General features: G+C 50.8%; 1 protein-coding gene across 1 annotated transcript in view; it reads right to left on the bottom strand.

The window, feature by feature from the left end:
* The window catches only part of Gli2 (GLI family zinc finger 2), a 226,845-nt gene that overhangs the window by 54,743 nt on the left and 158,483 nt on the right, over positions 1-13,619 (bottom strand). The window contains exon 3 of the mRNA XM_040738479.1: positions 5,031-5,136. Coding sequence (XP_040594413.1) covers positions 5,031-5,136 — 106 coding nt within the window. The remainder of the gene's footprint in view (positions 1-5,030; positions 5,137-13,619) is intronic.

The raw sequence follows: 13,619 nt of genomic DNA, 5'->3' as shown, positions 1-13,619 counted from the left end.
ATGTCCGAAGACCTCCACTGGGGAGAAAGACTCCCTCATCCCTTAGTTCCACCTCTGACCTGCCTGTGCCCCAGCTCCGGCTAGCCTCCCCTTCTAAAGACACGCCATGTATGTCCTCCCAACTGTAATGAAAGCCTCTTCTGGACCAGGTAAATGGAGACCCGCAGTAGCGGCAACCCCTAAGAGCATGCTTCCAACTCTCCTACAGAATTCCTGCTCCGTCCTAACTCAGGGGCCGGTGAGACAGCTTAGTCAGGAAAGTGTTGTGCACCTGCAAGCATTAGGACCTGAAGGGAACCAATGCTAAACAAAAAAGGGGTGCTGCTGGCACACATCTTTGGGAGGCAAAGGCAGGAAGATCTCTGAATTCAAGGCCAGTCAGAGTTACGTAATAAGACCGTCTCAACCTCCCCCAAAAAACCAAAAGCCGAGGAGCCAGTGAGACGACTCAGTGGGCAAAGGGCTTACTGAGCACACATGAGTACCGAGTTTGGATTCCCGATACCCACATAAAATCTGGATGTGGCGGCAAGTGTCTGTAAGCCCAGTGTTGGGGGCAGAAACAGGCAGGTCCCAGGTGAACTCCAGGTTCAGTAAGAGTCTTAAAAGAATAGGATGAGGGAGTGGATGGGGGGCGGGATGGGGTTGGTGGGGGGCATGGGAAGATGGAAGGGAAAGGGAGCTGGGATTGGTATGGAAAATAAGATTGTTTCTAATGTAAATAAAAATGTATTAAAAAAGAATATGATGATGACGCACAGAACGATAGTGGAGGATAACTCATGGAGTGCGTTTTTAATCCGTGCTGGGGGGTGGGGGCAGACAGGCAGAAGCTCAGGGCTCATTGGCCAGTCATAGCAGCCTGTTTGGGGTATTCCAGGCCAGTGAGAGACCCTATCTTAAAAAGCAAGCTCCCAAAGAACAACAGCCGAGGCTGTCCTTTGGCTCCACTCCTATGCAGGCACCGCCACAGCCACACCAATCAGTGGGCTTGTGGCTGTTACAAATGACAACTCGGGGGATTCTGCTACCAAGATCATCTCAGTGAAAGGTCTTGGGTTTGGCATTCAACAGGGACAGTAAGGTGGACTGCCGTTTTGGTAAGAGATTTGTTAGAAGCATTGTTAGCACCGTGGACAGACGGATAACAGCATGACAAAAGCTCCGAGGAGTGTTGAGGACCACAAGGCAGAGAGAGAGAGAGAGAGAGAGAGAGAGAGAGAGAGAGAGAGAGAGAGAGAGAGAGAGAGAGAGAGAGAGAGAGAGAGAGAGAGAGAGAGAGGTGGGTCCCTTCTTATAGGCCTTAGAAGAAGAGGGAGGATTTCTGTCACATAACTGATGTGTGGTCACAGTGTGGACCTGCATTTGGGAAGATGTGCATCTCCAAGGATACGGCAGAAGCAGGGAGGAGAGGCACATGTAGTTGGGAGGCACCCATGGCACCCATTATTCCCACAGCCCCCGGATGTCCCAGAGTCTAGCAGCTTGAGGCCTGTAAACTTCCTCGGGGGATCTGAGGATGGTACCTGCAACTCTCCTGGAACTGCAGCACTTGGGGGAGTCTGTAAGGGATGGGTTGCAGACCTACAGGCAGACTCTCGGTGGGGGGGGGCTTGCCATTTCCTTCAAGGCAGCTATAGAAGAGAGGCAACTGTAGGTCACATGGCTCCCTCAGCCTCTAGCCTGCAACCTAACATCCACTAGACACGGCCGCTTCATAAAGGAGAAAAATGAGGCTGTGGGCTCACATGGACCACCTCTTCTGCAGTGGCAGGCAGCCTGGCAGGGCTGGGGTGACAGCAAGTCTCAGAATATGACCGAAGCAGTGCTATGGGCATGTGGGAGGCTAGGGATCTCTAGACTCAGAGCCTGCACATTGGGACCCTCCACTCCTGGGAGTTATCAGGATTCCAAGAGCTACAGGCAGGGGTCTGAATGTTCAAGCCGTGTGGGGCAAGAGAGGGCCGAGCAGAGCAGCGAGTGCGCCCAGCAGCAAGCAAAGGCCTCGTGACTCCAAGAGGCAGGCCGAGGCTTAGACCCTAGTGACAAGAGATGACACGGTACCTCATTTGCCGCATGCTGCTTGTGTAATTAGACACATTGGTGGTAGCAAGCAGGCTACAACACAGGCTTGATGGATTGGGGACTCCACCAGGCTCGGACCACATTAATCACAGAAGCCAGAACTATGGGGCCGCTTTTCTTACAGGCTTTGTCTACTTCTCACTTGGGATATAGGGAGTAGGAGAATGAGGAGGTAGGCCTTCCAGAGCCTGAGGCCAGCCCCTTCTTGGTGGAAGCCAGCCATGCTGAGGTTATCAAGGAGGCTCTGAGGCCTGACCTAGCAGGCCACAGGTCCTAGAACTCTATGCTGCTTCCTGGCAGTGGGGTTGACAGGCAAGATCCTCCTGGGCTATGTCCCAGAGTTCAGTCCCCTAAACCTCACAGGCTACCTCCCAGCCTCTGCACCAGGACTTGCTGATATCAAATGAGGAAGTACTAGCCTCTAATAAGGCATGCGTGTTAACCTATTGAACCTGTAATGTCATCTGTATCACAGTTATGATTTGGGGAAGGACATCAGGATGATCCTGGACCACCTGGATCATCTTGAAAAGCAACAGCAAATGTCCCTGATGAAATGGAAGCCGGGAAGAAAATTGTAGCAGGGGAGAAGAGGGTTGTGAGGGCGGGTGCAGGGGATAGGTGGTATGGTGTGAGATTGGGGTTGCAAGCCGGAAGATGCAGGCTTCCAGAACTGGGGAAAGTCAAAGGCACATGCTCTCTCCAGAACTGTATGAGAAAGCATTTCTGTTGTGTTAAGTCACTGAGCCACAGGAAATGAGCACACGGTCTGCTGCAAAGGTCTTGGAAGCCAGTGAGCAACAAGGTAATTTCCATGGCTAAGGGACTAGCGAGATAGATACCTCAATGGACAGGAGCACTTTCTGTGTAGATGTGGACCATTTGAAAATCTGGGCATGGCTGTGGATCTGTAAATCACCGCTGTAAGGGGACACAGATAAGAGGATACTGAGGCTTGCTGGCTAGCTTTAGGTTCAGGGAGAAACTTTGTCTCTAGGGAGTAAAGAGAGGGATAGTGAAGGGTATCTGATGTCCTCTGGCCTCCACTTGTACACTCACACACACACACTCACACACACACACTCACACACTCACACACACTCACACACACACACACACACTCATATACTCAGTGTGTAATCCTTCACTGGATCCTGAACGAGGAAACACAGACTTAAGGGAAAACCATGCACATTCGTCGCAGACGTGCAGGATAGTTCACCATATTTGTGCTGGATGATACAGGATGTTAATGTCTGAATAGCTGAGTTGAGGGCCTCCAGTTTATCTCGTCTAATTTTTACAACATTGCATGCCTGAATTTCCTCCAAAATGAAAACTCAATTTTAATTGGTTGATTTATTGGTTATAGTGTATGGCGCATTATCTGTATATATGGGTGCATGTGTGCCATGGTATACCTGTGGAGGTCAGAGGACAACCTTGGGGACTTGGTTCTCTCCTTTTGCCTAACATGGGTTCCAGGATTTGAACTCAAGCCACAGGGCTTGTGTTGCAAGACTTTTACCCACTGAGCCACGTTGTCATTTCCCAACATTAAACTTGAAATTTGTTTTAAAAGAAAACCCAAGTTCTGGGTTGGCTGTCCAGTAGATAGTAGTGTGCTGAAGCAGGTGTCACTGGGGGCTGGCTGGGATACAGCAAAGGCACAACAGTTTGAACATCCGAGACCACAGCTATGCTGACCAATTTCATTCTAGTGGGGGATAGAGTCTCGCAGGTAGGGTGCCAGCAGGGACTTCCTACTCAGCACTCTGTGCTCCTACTACGTATCTGTCATTGTCGGGACAGCCCTAAGGGAAGCTCAGAGTCTATGTGGAGCATGTATGATAATGGCTTATTCTGCTATGGCACTGCTGTTGGAATACAGTGCAGGATCCATTCAGGGTGGGACATCCAGCTGTCCTCAGGAAGTGGCCCTGAAGCTGAGGAGTTTCTAGAGGATGGGCAGGTAACAGGAGCCAGTCACAAAGACAGGTGACAGGAGTTACGAATCAGCACCCCCGACAGCAACTTGATGTGGGCAAGTGGCCAGAGGAGAGAGGGAGGGGGAGGGGACAGGCAGAGGGACTCACTGCCCAAGCAGGAAGGCTGTGGAGAGGCTGCGTGTGGGGAAACGGCTAAGGCCTAGACCTCTGTGATGGTTAGTACTGATGATCAACTTGGCAATGGAGAACCACACAGGAGACATATATACACACATACCTGTAAGGGCTTTAAGATTAGGTTATTTGGGGAAGACCCACCCTAACTGTGGGTGGCACTATTACGTGACCCACACTGGAAAAAAAACCAACTGAGCACCGGAATTCATCTCTCTCTGCTTCCTGCATGTGGATGCCGTGCGGCCAGCTGCCATGGCTTCTCCACCACGATGCATTGTGTCCTCAAAACATGAACCAAAATAAACTCTTCTCCCTCCTTGTGTTGCTTTGGTCAGGTATTTCGTGTGGTGGTGTAGGAGGTGGAGCGGCTGAAGGTCCCTGGTAGAGATGCCCAGTCACATCAAGGTGTTGCCTTTCTCCTTGAGGACCTCAAGGTGGGAGGTGGGAAGAGACCCCACGGCATCACTCTGAGCGTGTTTTAAAGAGTGGAGGACCACACAACGCTTCAGGACACCCGGGGTAGTAAGAATGGGGACTCCAGACCACTATGCTAGTGCAACCTATCCCTAAGTTACATCCCTGACTTGGGTTTGAGGTACCAGATGGGTAACGAGCCTCCAATCATGTAGGAACCAACAAGGAAGCCTAAGACCATAGGCCATGGTGATGCCGTGTGATCCAAGCTTGCTACTAAGAAGAAAGCATAGCTAATATGCCTGTATCACCTGCTTATGGGTGCCCAGTCATGGCGCGTTGGGGACCTAAGGACAGAGACAGGTGGCTGAACACCAGGAACATCAGATGGGAGGTGACACTTACCCGTGAACACTGTGGACTGAGTGAGGATCGTAATGGTACCGTCCCTCCTGGTGTCGCATGTCAATCGGCAAAGGCGCGTGGAAAGGCGGCAGGAGCTGCTGAGGAACTGTGGAGAGCGGGGAAGAGAGAGAGAGAAGACTTCAAAAACTTTCCCCGTCCCTGGAAAAACAATTTTCAAAAGGCTTTAAGCTCCATGAATTCCTGAGCTGGAGTGGTCAGGACAAGGGACTCCGTGATGCCTGCGCTATCACACACCCACGAAGGGGGATGAATAAATAATCAAAGCCAGCCTGAGAATCCTACATCTTCCACATAAAAGATCCCCAGCCGTGCTCTTGACAAAGACAAGCAGCTCAATGCTCTTTGAACTTGGGGAACCCAGCCTGGCCACAAATCAGGGCTGACAGTGCTGACAGGCCCCGACTCCCGCCAGCTTCTGCCCACCCTGGCTTGGCTGCGTGTGGCTTCAGCAGCCTCAGGTACCGGCTTCAGATCCACTGTACACACGGGCTGCACATATTTACCTAAAACCATCTGTGAAGCAAGACTAGGCCTGGCTTGGGGGCATCTGCATAGATAGCTAATTCTCTACTTTTGGTGTATGAATGTATGTGTGTGTGTGTGTGTGTGTGTGTGTGTGTTGTGTGTGTATGTGCACACAAGTATGCATATGTATTCACATGCATATGGAAACCTCAGGACAACTGTCTTTAGGTGCTATTCACACTGTTTCACAAGACAAGGTCTCTCTCTCTCACAGGGACTTGGGGTTCACTGATTTAGCTAGGCTGGCTGGCTATTGAGTCCCAGTGACCCACCTGTCCCTGCCACCCCAGTGCTGGGACAGCAAGCACATGTCACCATTCCATGACAAGCGTGTGCGGATTGCATTCTCATGCTTGTGTGGAAAGTTCTTTACTATCTTCCTAGCCCCAAACAACAGTAAATTTAACTCTTTCATCACAATATCGCAGGAGAGAAATGTCTAGCGTTTACTCTAGCAACAGAGTCAGTTTACGAAGAACAGCTTTACTTCGGGGCACGTATCAAGGCACACCAGGCTGTCAGCAGCCCTGATGATGTGGGTGATACACAGCCTGACTCGGCCCCACTTTCCCGAGCCAGTGGCCTTCTGACTCAGGAAAGTGTCCACAGAGGAATGAGGAATGCTCCAGTCCTTAGCCTTTTCCCAGCCTACTTGTTAAAAAGGCCCTGTTTTCCTAAAGCCTATAATTATGTTTGCCTCTGGGGCACCCAGGCATTTTCTTTCAATAAGCAAAGAGCATCCTGCAATTATCACGATGATTTGTTGAGCATAGGCCAAGTGCAGACAGGGGCTGACTCAGCTCCGAACTGACACACACGTGTTGGTGTTTTCAGTTCTGGAGGCACCCGCCAGCATACATGGGTCGATAATTAACATTAAGAGTGGAGGGTTGGGGCTGGGGAGACAGCTTAGTGGACCCAAATTCAAAGCCAGAAGCCACATGAAAAGCCAGGCGAGGTGGTGTACACTCATAAACCCAGCTCTGAGAAGGAGACAGGAGGATCCCTGGGGCTCTCTGGCCAGACAGCCCAGCCTTACTATCTGGTCCCAGATACTAGTGAGAGACCGTGTCTCAAAAAGCAAGGTATACGGCACCTCAAGAATGAACAGAGACTAATCTCTAGCCTCCACACACATGTGCATATGTAAACATGCAGGCGTACAACACGTGCGCCTCACATACATGAACATGCTCACTAATATCTACTGTTGTCACCATTATAAGGAGAGAGTCGAGCAGCGTCACACTCACACTTACGAGGCTGTCACCACCTCCACCTACAGAACTCTTCAACGTATGACAGGGAACTGTCCCGATGAAACACTCACAGTCCCCGAGTCCCCGTCTCTGACAACAGTCACTCTACGGTCGGTCGGTCTTTGTGAACACAGGAACACTTTTATCAGTCTAGTGCTTGTCCCTTTGTGTCTGGCTCATTTCACTCAGCGCGTGCCCCTGGGGTTCATCAAATTGTAGAGTGGGCTGTAGTTTCTCTCCGTTTAAGGCTGAAGGCTATTCCTTTGTATGGATATAATGGATGTAGCAAGTTTTGTTTGTCTGCTAAATTGTTGGTAGTCATTTGGATTTAATACTATCAGTTTTGGGAGAAGTGGGAGACAGTCTCAAGCTGGCCTTGGTGTATGTATGACAACCCTCCCTCTGGAGATCGCCAGTCTTCTGAGCGCTGAGATTATAGCATGAGATGCCCAGCTGGCTTTAGCGTGAAGAATTCTCAATGAGAGGAAACCTTTCTCCTGAATTAAAAAATGATTACTAATTTAGTGTGTGTGTGTGTGTGTGTGTGTGTGTGTGTGTGTGTGTGTGGTGTGAATGTATGCTGCTCTCTGTGTACAGGTATCCACAGAGGCCAGAAGTGAACACCAGATCCCCCAGAGCCAGAGCCACCTGATACGGGTACTGAGAACTGAACTCAGGTCCTCTGAAAGAGCAGGAAGTGTATTAACACTGAACCATCTCTTCAGGCCTCTCCTGAAATTTTAACTTGAATTTTGTCTTCACTGTCCCACGTTTGTGGTGCTCTCCTTTAGGGACTAGGCAAACAGAAAACGCATCTCTCTGACAAACTGACCTGGCAAACCAGGCTCAGTGAGGGGTCAGCAGTGGGCAACGGGAGCTTGAACCAGCCTGGCTTGTGCCTCTCAAGCTGCATGGAAGCAGATAGCCACCCTTTTCTGAGTCCCCCACCTCTGAACAGGTAAGCATAGACACGTGGCTGTGATTCTAAACTGTGACAGAATGGCCAGGCACTTTGGAGGCTGGTGACCCCTGGGAATCAGAAATGCCCGTTCCAGGGGCTTGGGTAAGTTCCTACACACAGTCTCCACCTGCCTGTCTGCAGTAAGATCAATGACTGTTTGTGGATGCTATAAAGACAAAAGGGAAAACGCAGATAGCTTCAGCAGTAAGGGGCTTGCAGGGCAAGCATGAAGCCTGAGCTCCACCTCCCAGAACACATGGTTTGGTTTTGTTTTTAAGTTGGGGTTAGGGGATGCTTGCAAGGAGGCTCAGTGGTTAAGAGCAGTGCTTTTCTTGCAGAGAACCTGGGTTTGGTTCCCAGCACCCACATGACTGCTCACCATCATCTGTAACTCTACTTTCAGGGGATCAAACACCCTCGTGACCTCTGCAGGCACCAAGCATGCACACAGTGCACAGACATACATGCAGGAAATCAAAAACACTCATACACATTAGAAAAGGATGGTGCACACTTGTAATCCCAAAGCTGGGGAGACAGAGACAGGCAGATCCTGGAGGCTACTAGTCAGCTGCCTAGCCTCCTTGGCAAGTTCGAGGCCAGTGAGATATCCTGTGTCAAACAAAATGGACAACAACTGAGAATAGCCAAGATTGTCCCTTGGCTTCCACATGCATGTGCACACAGTACATGCTGAGGACATGCTTAGACAGAGTCTGCATATTTAGCCAGCATGTGACAGCTGAATTAACTGGTAATAATACTGATAGCTGAAACCTTCAAAGTTCATAATCAAACTAGAGACTTATTAGCTGCAGGGAAGAGCCTGGTTACTCCCCTTTGGCAACTCCTGGGGGTTGGGGTGCGTTGGAGAGATAGCAGTGGCCTGCTTACAGAGGTGTCTACAACCCCAGGGTCCAGTTAATGCAGGACTCACCTTTCTAAATATACAGGCATCTGTCTTCCTTTTGTCTCAGTGCTGGAGATGGAAGCCAGGCCTTACACATATGCTTGGCAAGTGCCCTAGTGCTCAGCTACCTCCCCCCCCCAGCTTGGAAAAGCAACATACAGGCTAGGGGTGGCTATGAGCAGGACAGACAGAACTCCCGTGGGCAGGTACTGGCTCATGTCTGCGGCCTCTGTATCCCACACACAGTTCTGTGACCCAGGGTCCTTTCAGCAGCCTCTAGCCAGTCACTGGAGCCCTGCTGTAAGAGGATAGATAGCACACACTCACTCATTCATTCATCTACACTTGGGCTCACACCCAGAGCTTCCTACCCACAGCCACCCCGCAGTCTTCACGGACCCCTCTTCATGCAAGTAAGGGAAGGGACGAAGGCTGGCACCAGTTCGTCTGGTCTTGAACATTTCAGCTCAGTACGGCTCGCCACCTCAAGCTCCCGATGGAAGCCTCCAGAAATAAACACTTGCCCAAAGTTCTCTGTGAGGAAGCTTTGGCTCCCAGCTCTTGGGAGGAATCACCCCTATACAGAGGCTGCAGAAGCAGCCAAGGAACACAAAGAGAAGCAGGAAACAAGATGTACCCCTGGGCTGGGGAGATGGCTCAGAGGGTAAGTGCACTTGCTGTGCAAGCATGAGGACCTGAGCTCTAATGCCTGGCACCTATGTAAAAAGCTGGGCATGGCCGGCCGCCTGTAATCCAGTGCTGTAGGCACAGGGACCAAAGTCACTAGGCCCTGCCAGTTGCCAGCCTAGCTCCAGGTTCAGTGGGAAACCCTGTCCAAAGGGATAAGATGGAGAGTGAGAGAGGAAGACACTGATGTCCAGCTCTGGTCTTTGCAAATTCATGTGCACCTGCATATGCACTGGACACACATACACACACCTCTCTACCCATATATACACGCATACACTTAGATCCACATACCAAAGCAAAGCAAAACAAAAAACCCTGCCTTAAGCTGGCATATTGAACCTGACCATTCCACACAATGTTTTCATTGTGGTTTTTTAAGGAAAAAATTTTAAATTAAATCATGCCCTTCCAGCAGACACACACACACACACACACACACACACACCCCATATGCCATTTCAAAGAAATGTCTCTCTTTTCAAGTTTCTGAGGAAGAAGCTCAAAGTGGGAAATGTTCAGTGGCCACACCCTGTCCCCTGGAAAAATGCACATTTTGCACATTTGTTTTTTATCTTACACAGAAAGACCCCAAGGAGGCAGAGTGGAGGGGACTGCCACTGAAAGTCCAGAAGTTTTGTATGCTAACTCAAACACCAAATGCTCCTTGACTGGTAGGGTCTGGTAAGGAGACATCTGTGTGACAGGGTCCTCAGGTAATGAACTTGTGAGGACAATGACGGAGGGGGGCAAGGAGAGTCCTTCCCCAGAAGCTGAGCTCACCTTAGGCCTCGTAACAACCACAGTGGTGAATGAAATGGAGCCCTTACTCAAAGAACTCAGAACACCTGGGTCATGGAAACATGACCAGAAGTCATGTCAGACACCAGAAGGTTCTGAGATAAGTCACATGTGTCATGTAGATGTCACCCAGAGAGGGGAGCAAGAGACTTCCCAGTGGTCATGACACATAGACAGGGCCCTGCGTATTAGACTGAAGACACCTCAGCCTCCAGGCTGCCCATTCCCTGGAGAATGGGTGTCTCCGGAGCTGCCTGTCTTCTCAGTTATGACTACAAGGGGGGGGGGACATGTGTCCTGTGTGAGTGGGACCGGAGACTCCAGTTTCCTTGAGAAGCCCTGTTGACCAGGTACTGACACCACAAATGTGGTGTGCTGTTCACCCCTGTCAATGTGATGGGATGTAGAATCACCATGGAAACACACTCCTGGGTGAACCTATGAGGGAGATTTCCAGAAAGGTTTACCCGGGCAGGGAAGACCCGCCCTGAGTGTGGGAGAGCGTATTAGTCTCTTTTCTGCTGCTATGATAAACACCGTGAGCAATGCCATGCATAGAGGGAAGTTTATTTGGTTTACAATTCCAGAGGGATAAGCGTCTGTTGTGGCAGTGAGACATGGAAGCATGTAGTACATTGAATCAGAAGCACAGATATACAGTAAAAAAAGATATCCCTGTGGCTTGAGTAAAATCCAAGGCGATTATTTTAGCACTTTCCTTCCAAGTGAGCAAGCCTGGCAGGACAATGAAGGAATTTTCACTCCTGTCCAGATGGTTCATGGGTCATTTTCCTCCTAACGGGAGGACATGGGTACAAGCGTCGCTTATGTCTTTGACAAAAGAAGGTGGTGAAGGGCTGGGAAGATGGCTCAGGCAATACAGTGTTTGTCACACAAGCATGAAGAGTTGAGTTTGAGTTCTTTCTCCAGGCAAAAGAAAAGCTGGGTGTGGAGCTGCGTGCCTGAAATCCCAGTGGTGGGTAGGGAGAGGAGGGCAGATTCCTGGGGCTCCATGGCCTGCCAGCAGAGCTGAATCAACCAACTCCAGGTCAATGCGACACTGTCTTCACAAAACAAGGCGCAAAGGGCAAGATTCGTAGCTTTGCAGAAAGGGGCTCTGGCAAATGGGTCCCTGCTAGCTGCTCATCACAACCCCAGACGCCAATGTCCAGAAAGCTCAGGCTGGTTACTCCACATACGCTTCCCCAGCACCTGTGGCCCCTGTGTACAGGACAAAAACACCAAGGGAATGTGTGGGGTAGTCCTCATTTATAAAATGTCTACACAAGTGGCCTCAGCACCATTAGGGATGTAGTCCCTGGGATACGTAGACCTTTCAGTGCTGTAATGATGAAGGAGGGGACCAGAGCTGGGAGCCCTCACCGAGCTCCCCAGTCCACTTAGGGGGCCGAGTGCTCTCAAAGCCCAGGCCTCAGAGCTAGAATGACGGGGCTAAAACAGTTTAGAAGCGAGGACACCTCAGTCCTCAAGGCCTTGCACAAATGGCATGCGTTCCCAGTAACCAGCCACAGCTGCTTCAGAGGCTCCTGCTGCGAGCTACCGCCTCACAGGACGCTTTTAGTAAGAATAATGATATCCTGAGTGGCTACTTCACAGCATGGCATTAAAAAGTGTTTCAGTCTCACCTGGGCGGGGGAGGGTGTTAAAATCAGGCTGGACATTCAAACAGCATAAGCTGCCCCTTGTCCAGCAGGCAGAGTTAGCAGCTGGACCTACGCTGTACAGAGCCTGCCCTGGCCAAGGCATTACTGACAAAACAGTTGCTGGAAGAGCACGTGGGGCTGGGCAGAAGCCAGCATGAGACACTGTATGTGGGCAGCGTCCTGGGGTTGAGCTCAAGACTAGCAAGGCAAGAGAGAAGAGACAAGCACAAGACTAACTAGCAAGGCAAGAGAGAAGAGACAAGCACACTCCCCAGAGTGCTCCAGAAAACGCCAGGGGAGAGGCCATCTGGAGCCTCGGGGAGTTTGGACCATGCAATCCGTCCCTTTAAATGGTGTCCCTGAGACAACATGGGACAGTCCACAGGGACAGATGGGGGCCAGCTCAGAGGCTTGGGTCGTGATGGGCAGTGCTGACGCTGCGTGTCATCCTGTGACTCAGTTTTCTCATCTGTGAAATGAGGGTACTGGCAGGCCAGAGGTCAGGGAGAGACACCGCACACAGCACAGCCAGCAGGAGCACCCGTGTGGCTCTCCCTCCCGCCAGCTCTGCTGAGGTCCACCCTAAGCTCCCACTGAGGAGGAGCCAGGTGGACCCCTGGAGCTCATTAGCTGACCACCTGTCAGCTCACTGGCTGACCAGACACCCCAGGCTCATCAGTGGGTTCCAGGTCATGAGAGACTGTTAAAAAAAAAAAAACAAGAAAGCGGACAGCCCCTGAGGACCCACACCCAAGATGTGCACACATACTTGCCCATACATGTACTCACACACAAGCATACACATGCACACACAATCAAAACGTCAGCATGGTATAAAAACTGTTAATGAGACATTTTTGTATTCTTGGTTCCACTGAGTCTTCACAATCTGGTCCCTTCCTTCCCTTCCATGCGTCTCACTGGGACATGTCGCCAACACTCAATGGTCGCATGCAGCTTGTGGTTGCCATGTCCAACAGCTCAGGCCCAAGTGGTCATCTTTGCACGCTGATGGATTTGACTAATCGTAGACCTATTAACACGTAAACCACGGACATGGGAATCACCCCACCTCTCAGTCCTCCCCCTCTAAATCTTAGCTTTCCATGACTTCTTTTATGTCACTTACTTAACATAATAATTACTATTATAGACACCACCTTTTCATTCTCTGAACTCACAGGGTCTCTCAGGGCCCGGGGAGGGTTGCTGAGTGACACTGGAACACTCCTTCTAACCTCCATACCCCTGACCAGGTCAGACAATGCCGGTCGACGGTCAGCACAGCCTGCCTCCACCCTGGCCTAGAGCGCCGCCCGCTGCCTTCCCTGCTACCTGGTGTGTGCTTAAAGGAGGCTGTGGGTGTGAAGACTTCTGAGGACCTTTGAGGAAGAAGAGGGTCTCCAGAATGCACAGTCTTAAAAGCGATCAAGAGCCGCAGGACAGCAGGGCTGTGGAGATGGCAACAGCCGAGCATGTGCCATGCGTCCAGAAGCTGCAACACACCATGGGTTGAAGGAAGCTTCTAGTACGTGTTATTCCCACCAACCACCCCCCACCTCGCCAGTTCCATCCCACCCACACCTACCACCACTGACAGAAATGGTTTCCGCTAGCAGGGACGAGGGGGGTCCACCAGCAACCCTGGAGGCTGCTCCACAAACCCTGTGAGGAGTTGTTACATCATGAAGAAACTAAGTTGTGGAAACATGACAGTGGGCTGGTCAGATGGCTCAGTGGGTAATGGGGTTTGTGGCCAAG

The sequence above is a fragment of the Mesocricetus auratus genome, unplaced genomic scaffold (assembly GCF_017639785.1).
Source record: "Mesocricetus auratus isolate SY011 unplaced genomic scaffold, BCM_Maur_2.0 Super-Scaffold_100676, whole genome shotgun sequence".
Classification (NCBI taxonomy): Eukaryota; Metazoa; Chordata; class Mammalia; order Rodentia; family Cricetidae; genus Mesocricetus; species Mesocricetus auratus.
This window is presented reverse-complemented; position numbering and strand designations above follow the sequence as displayed.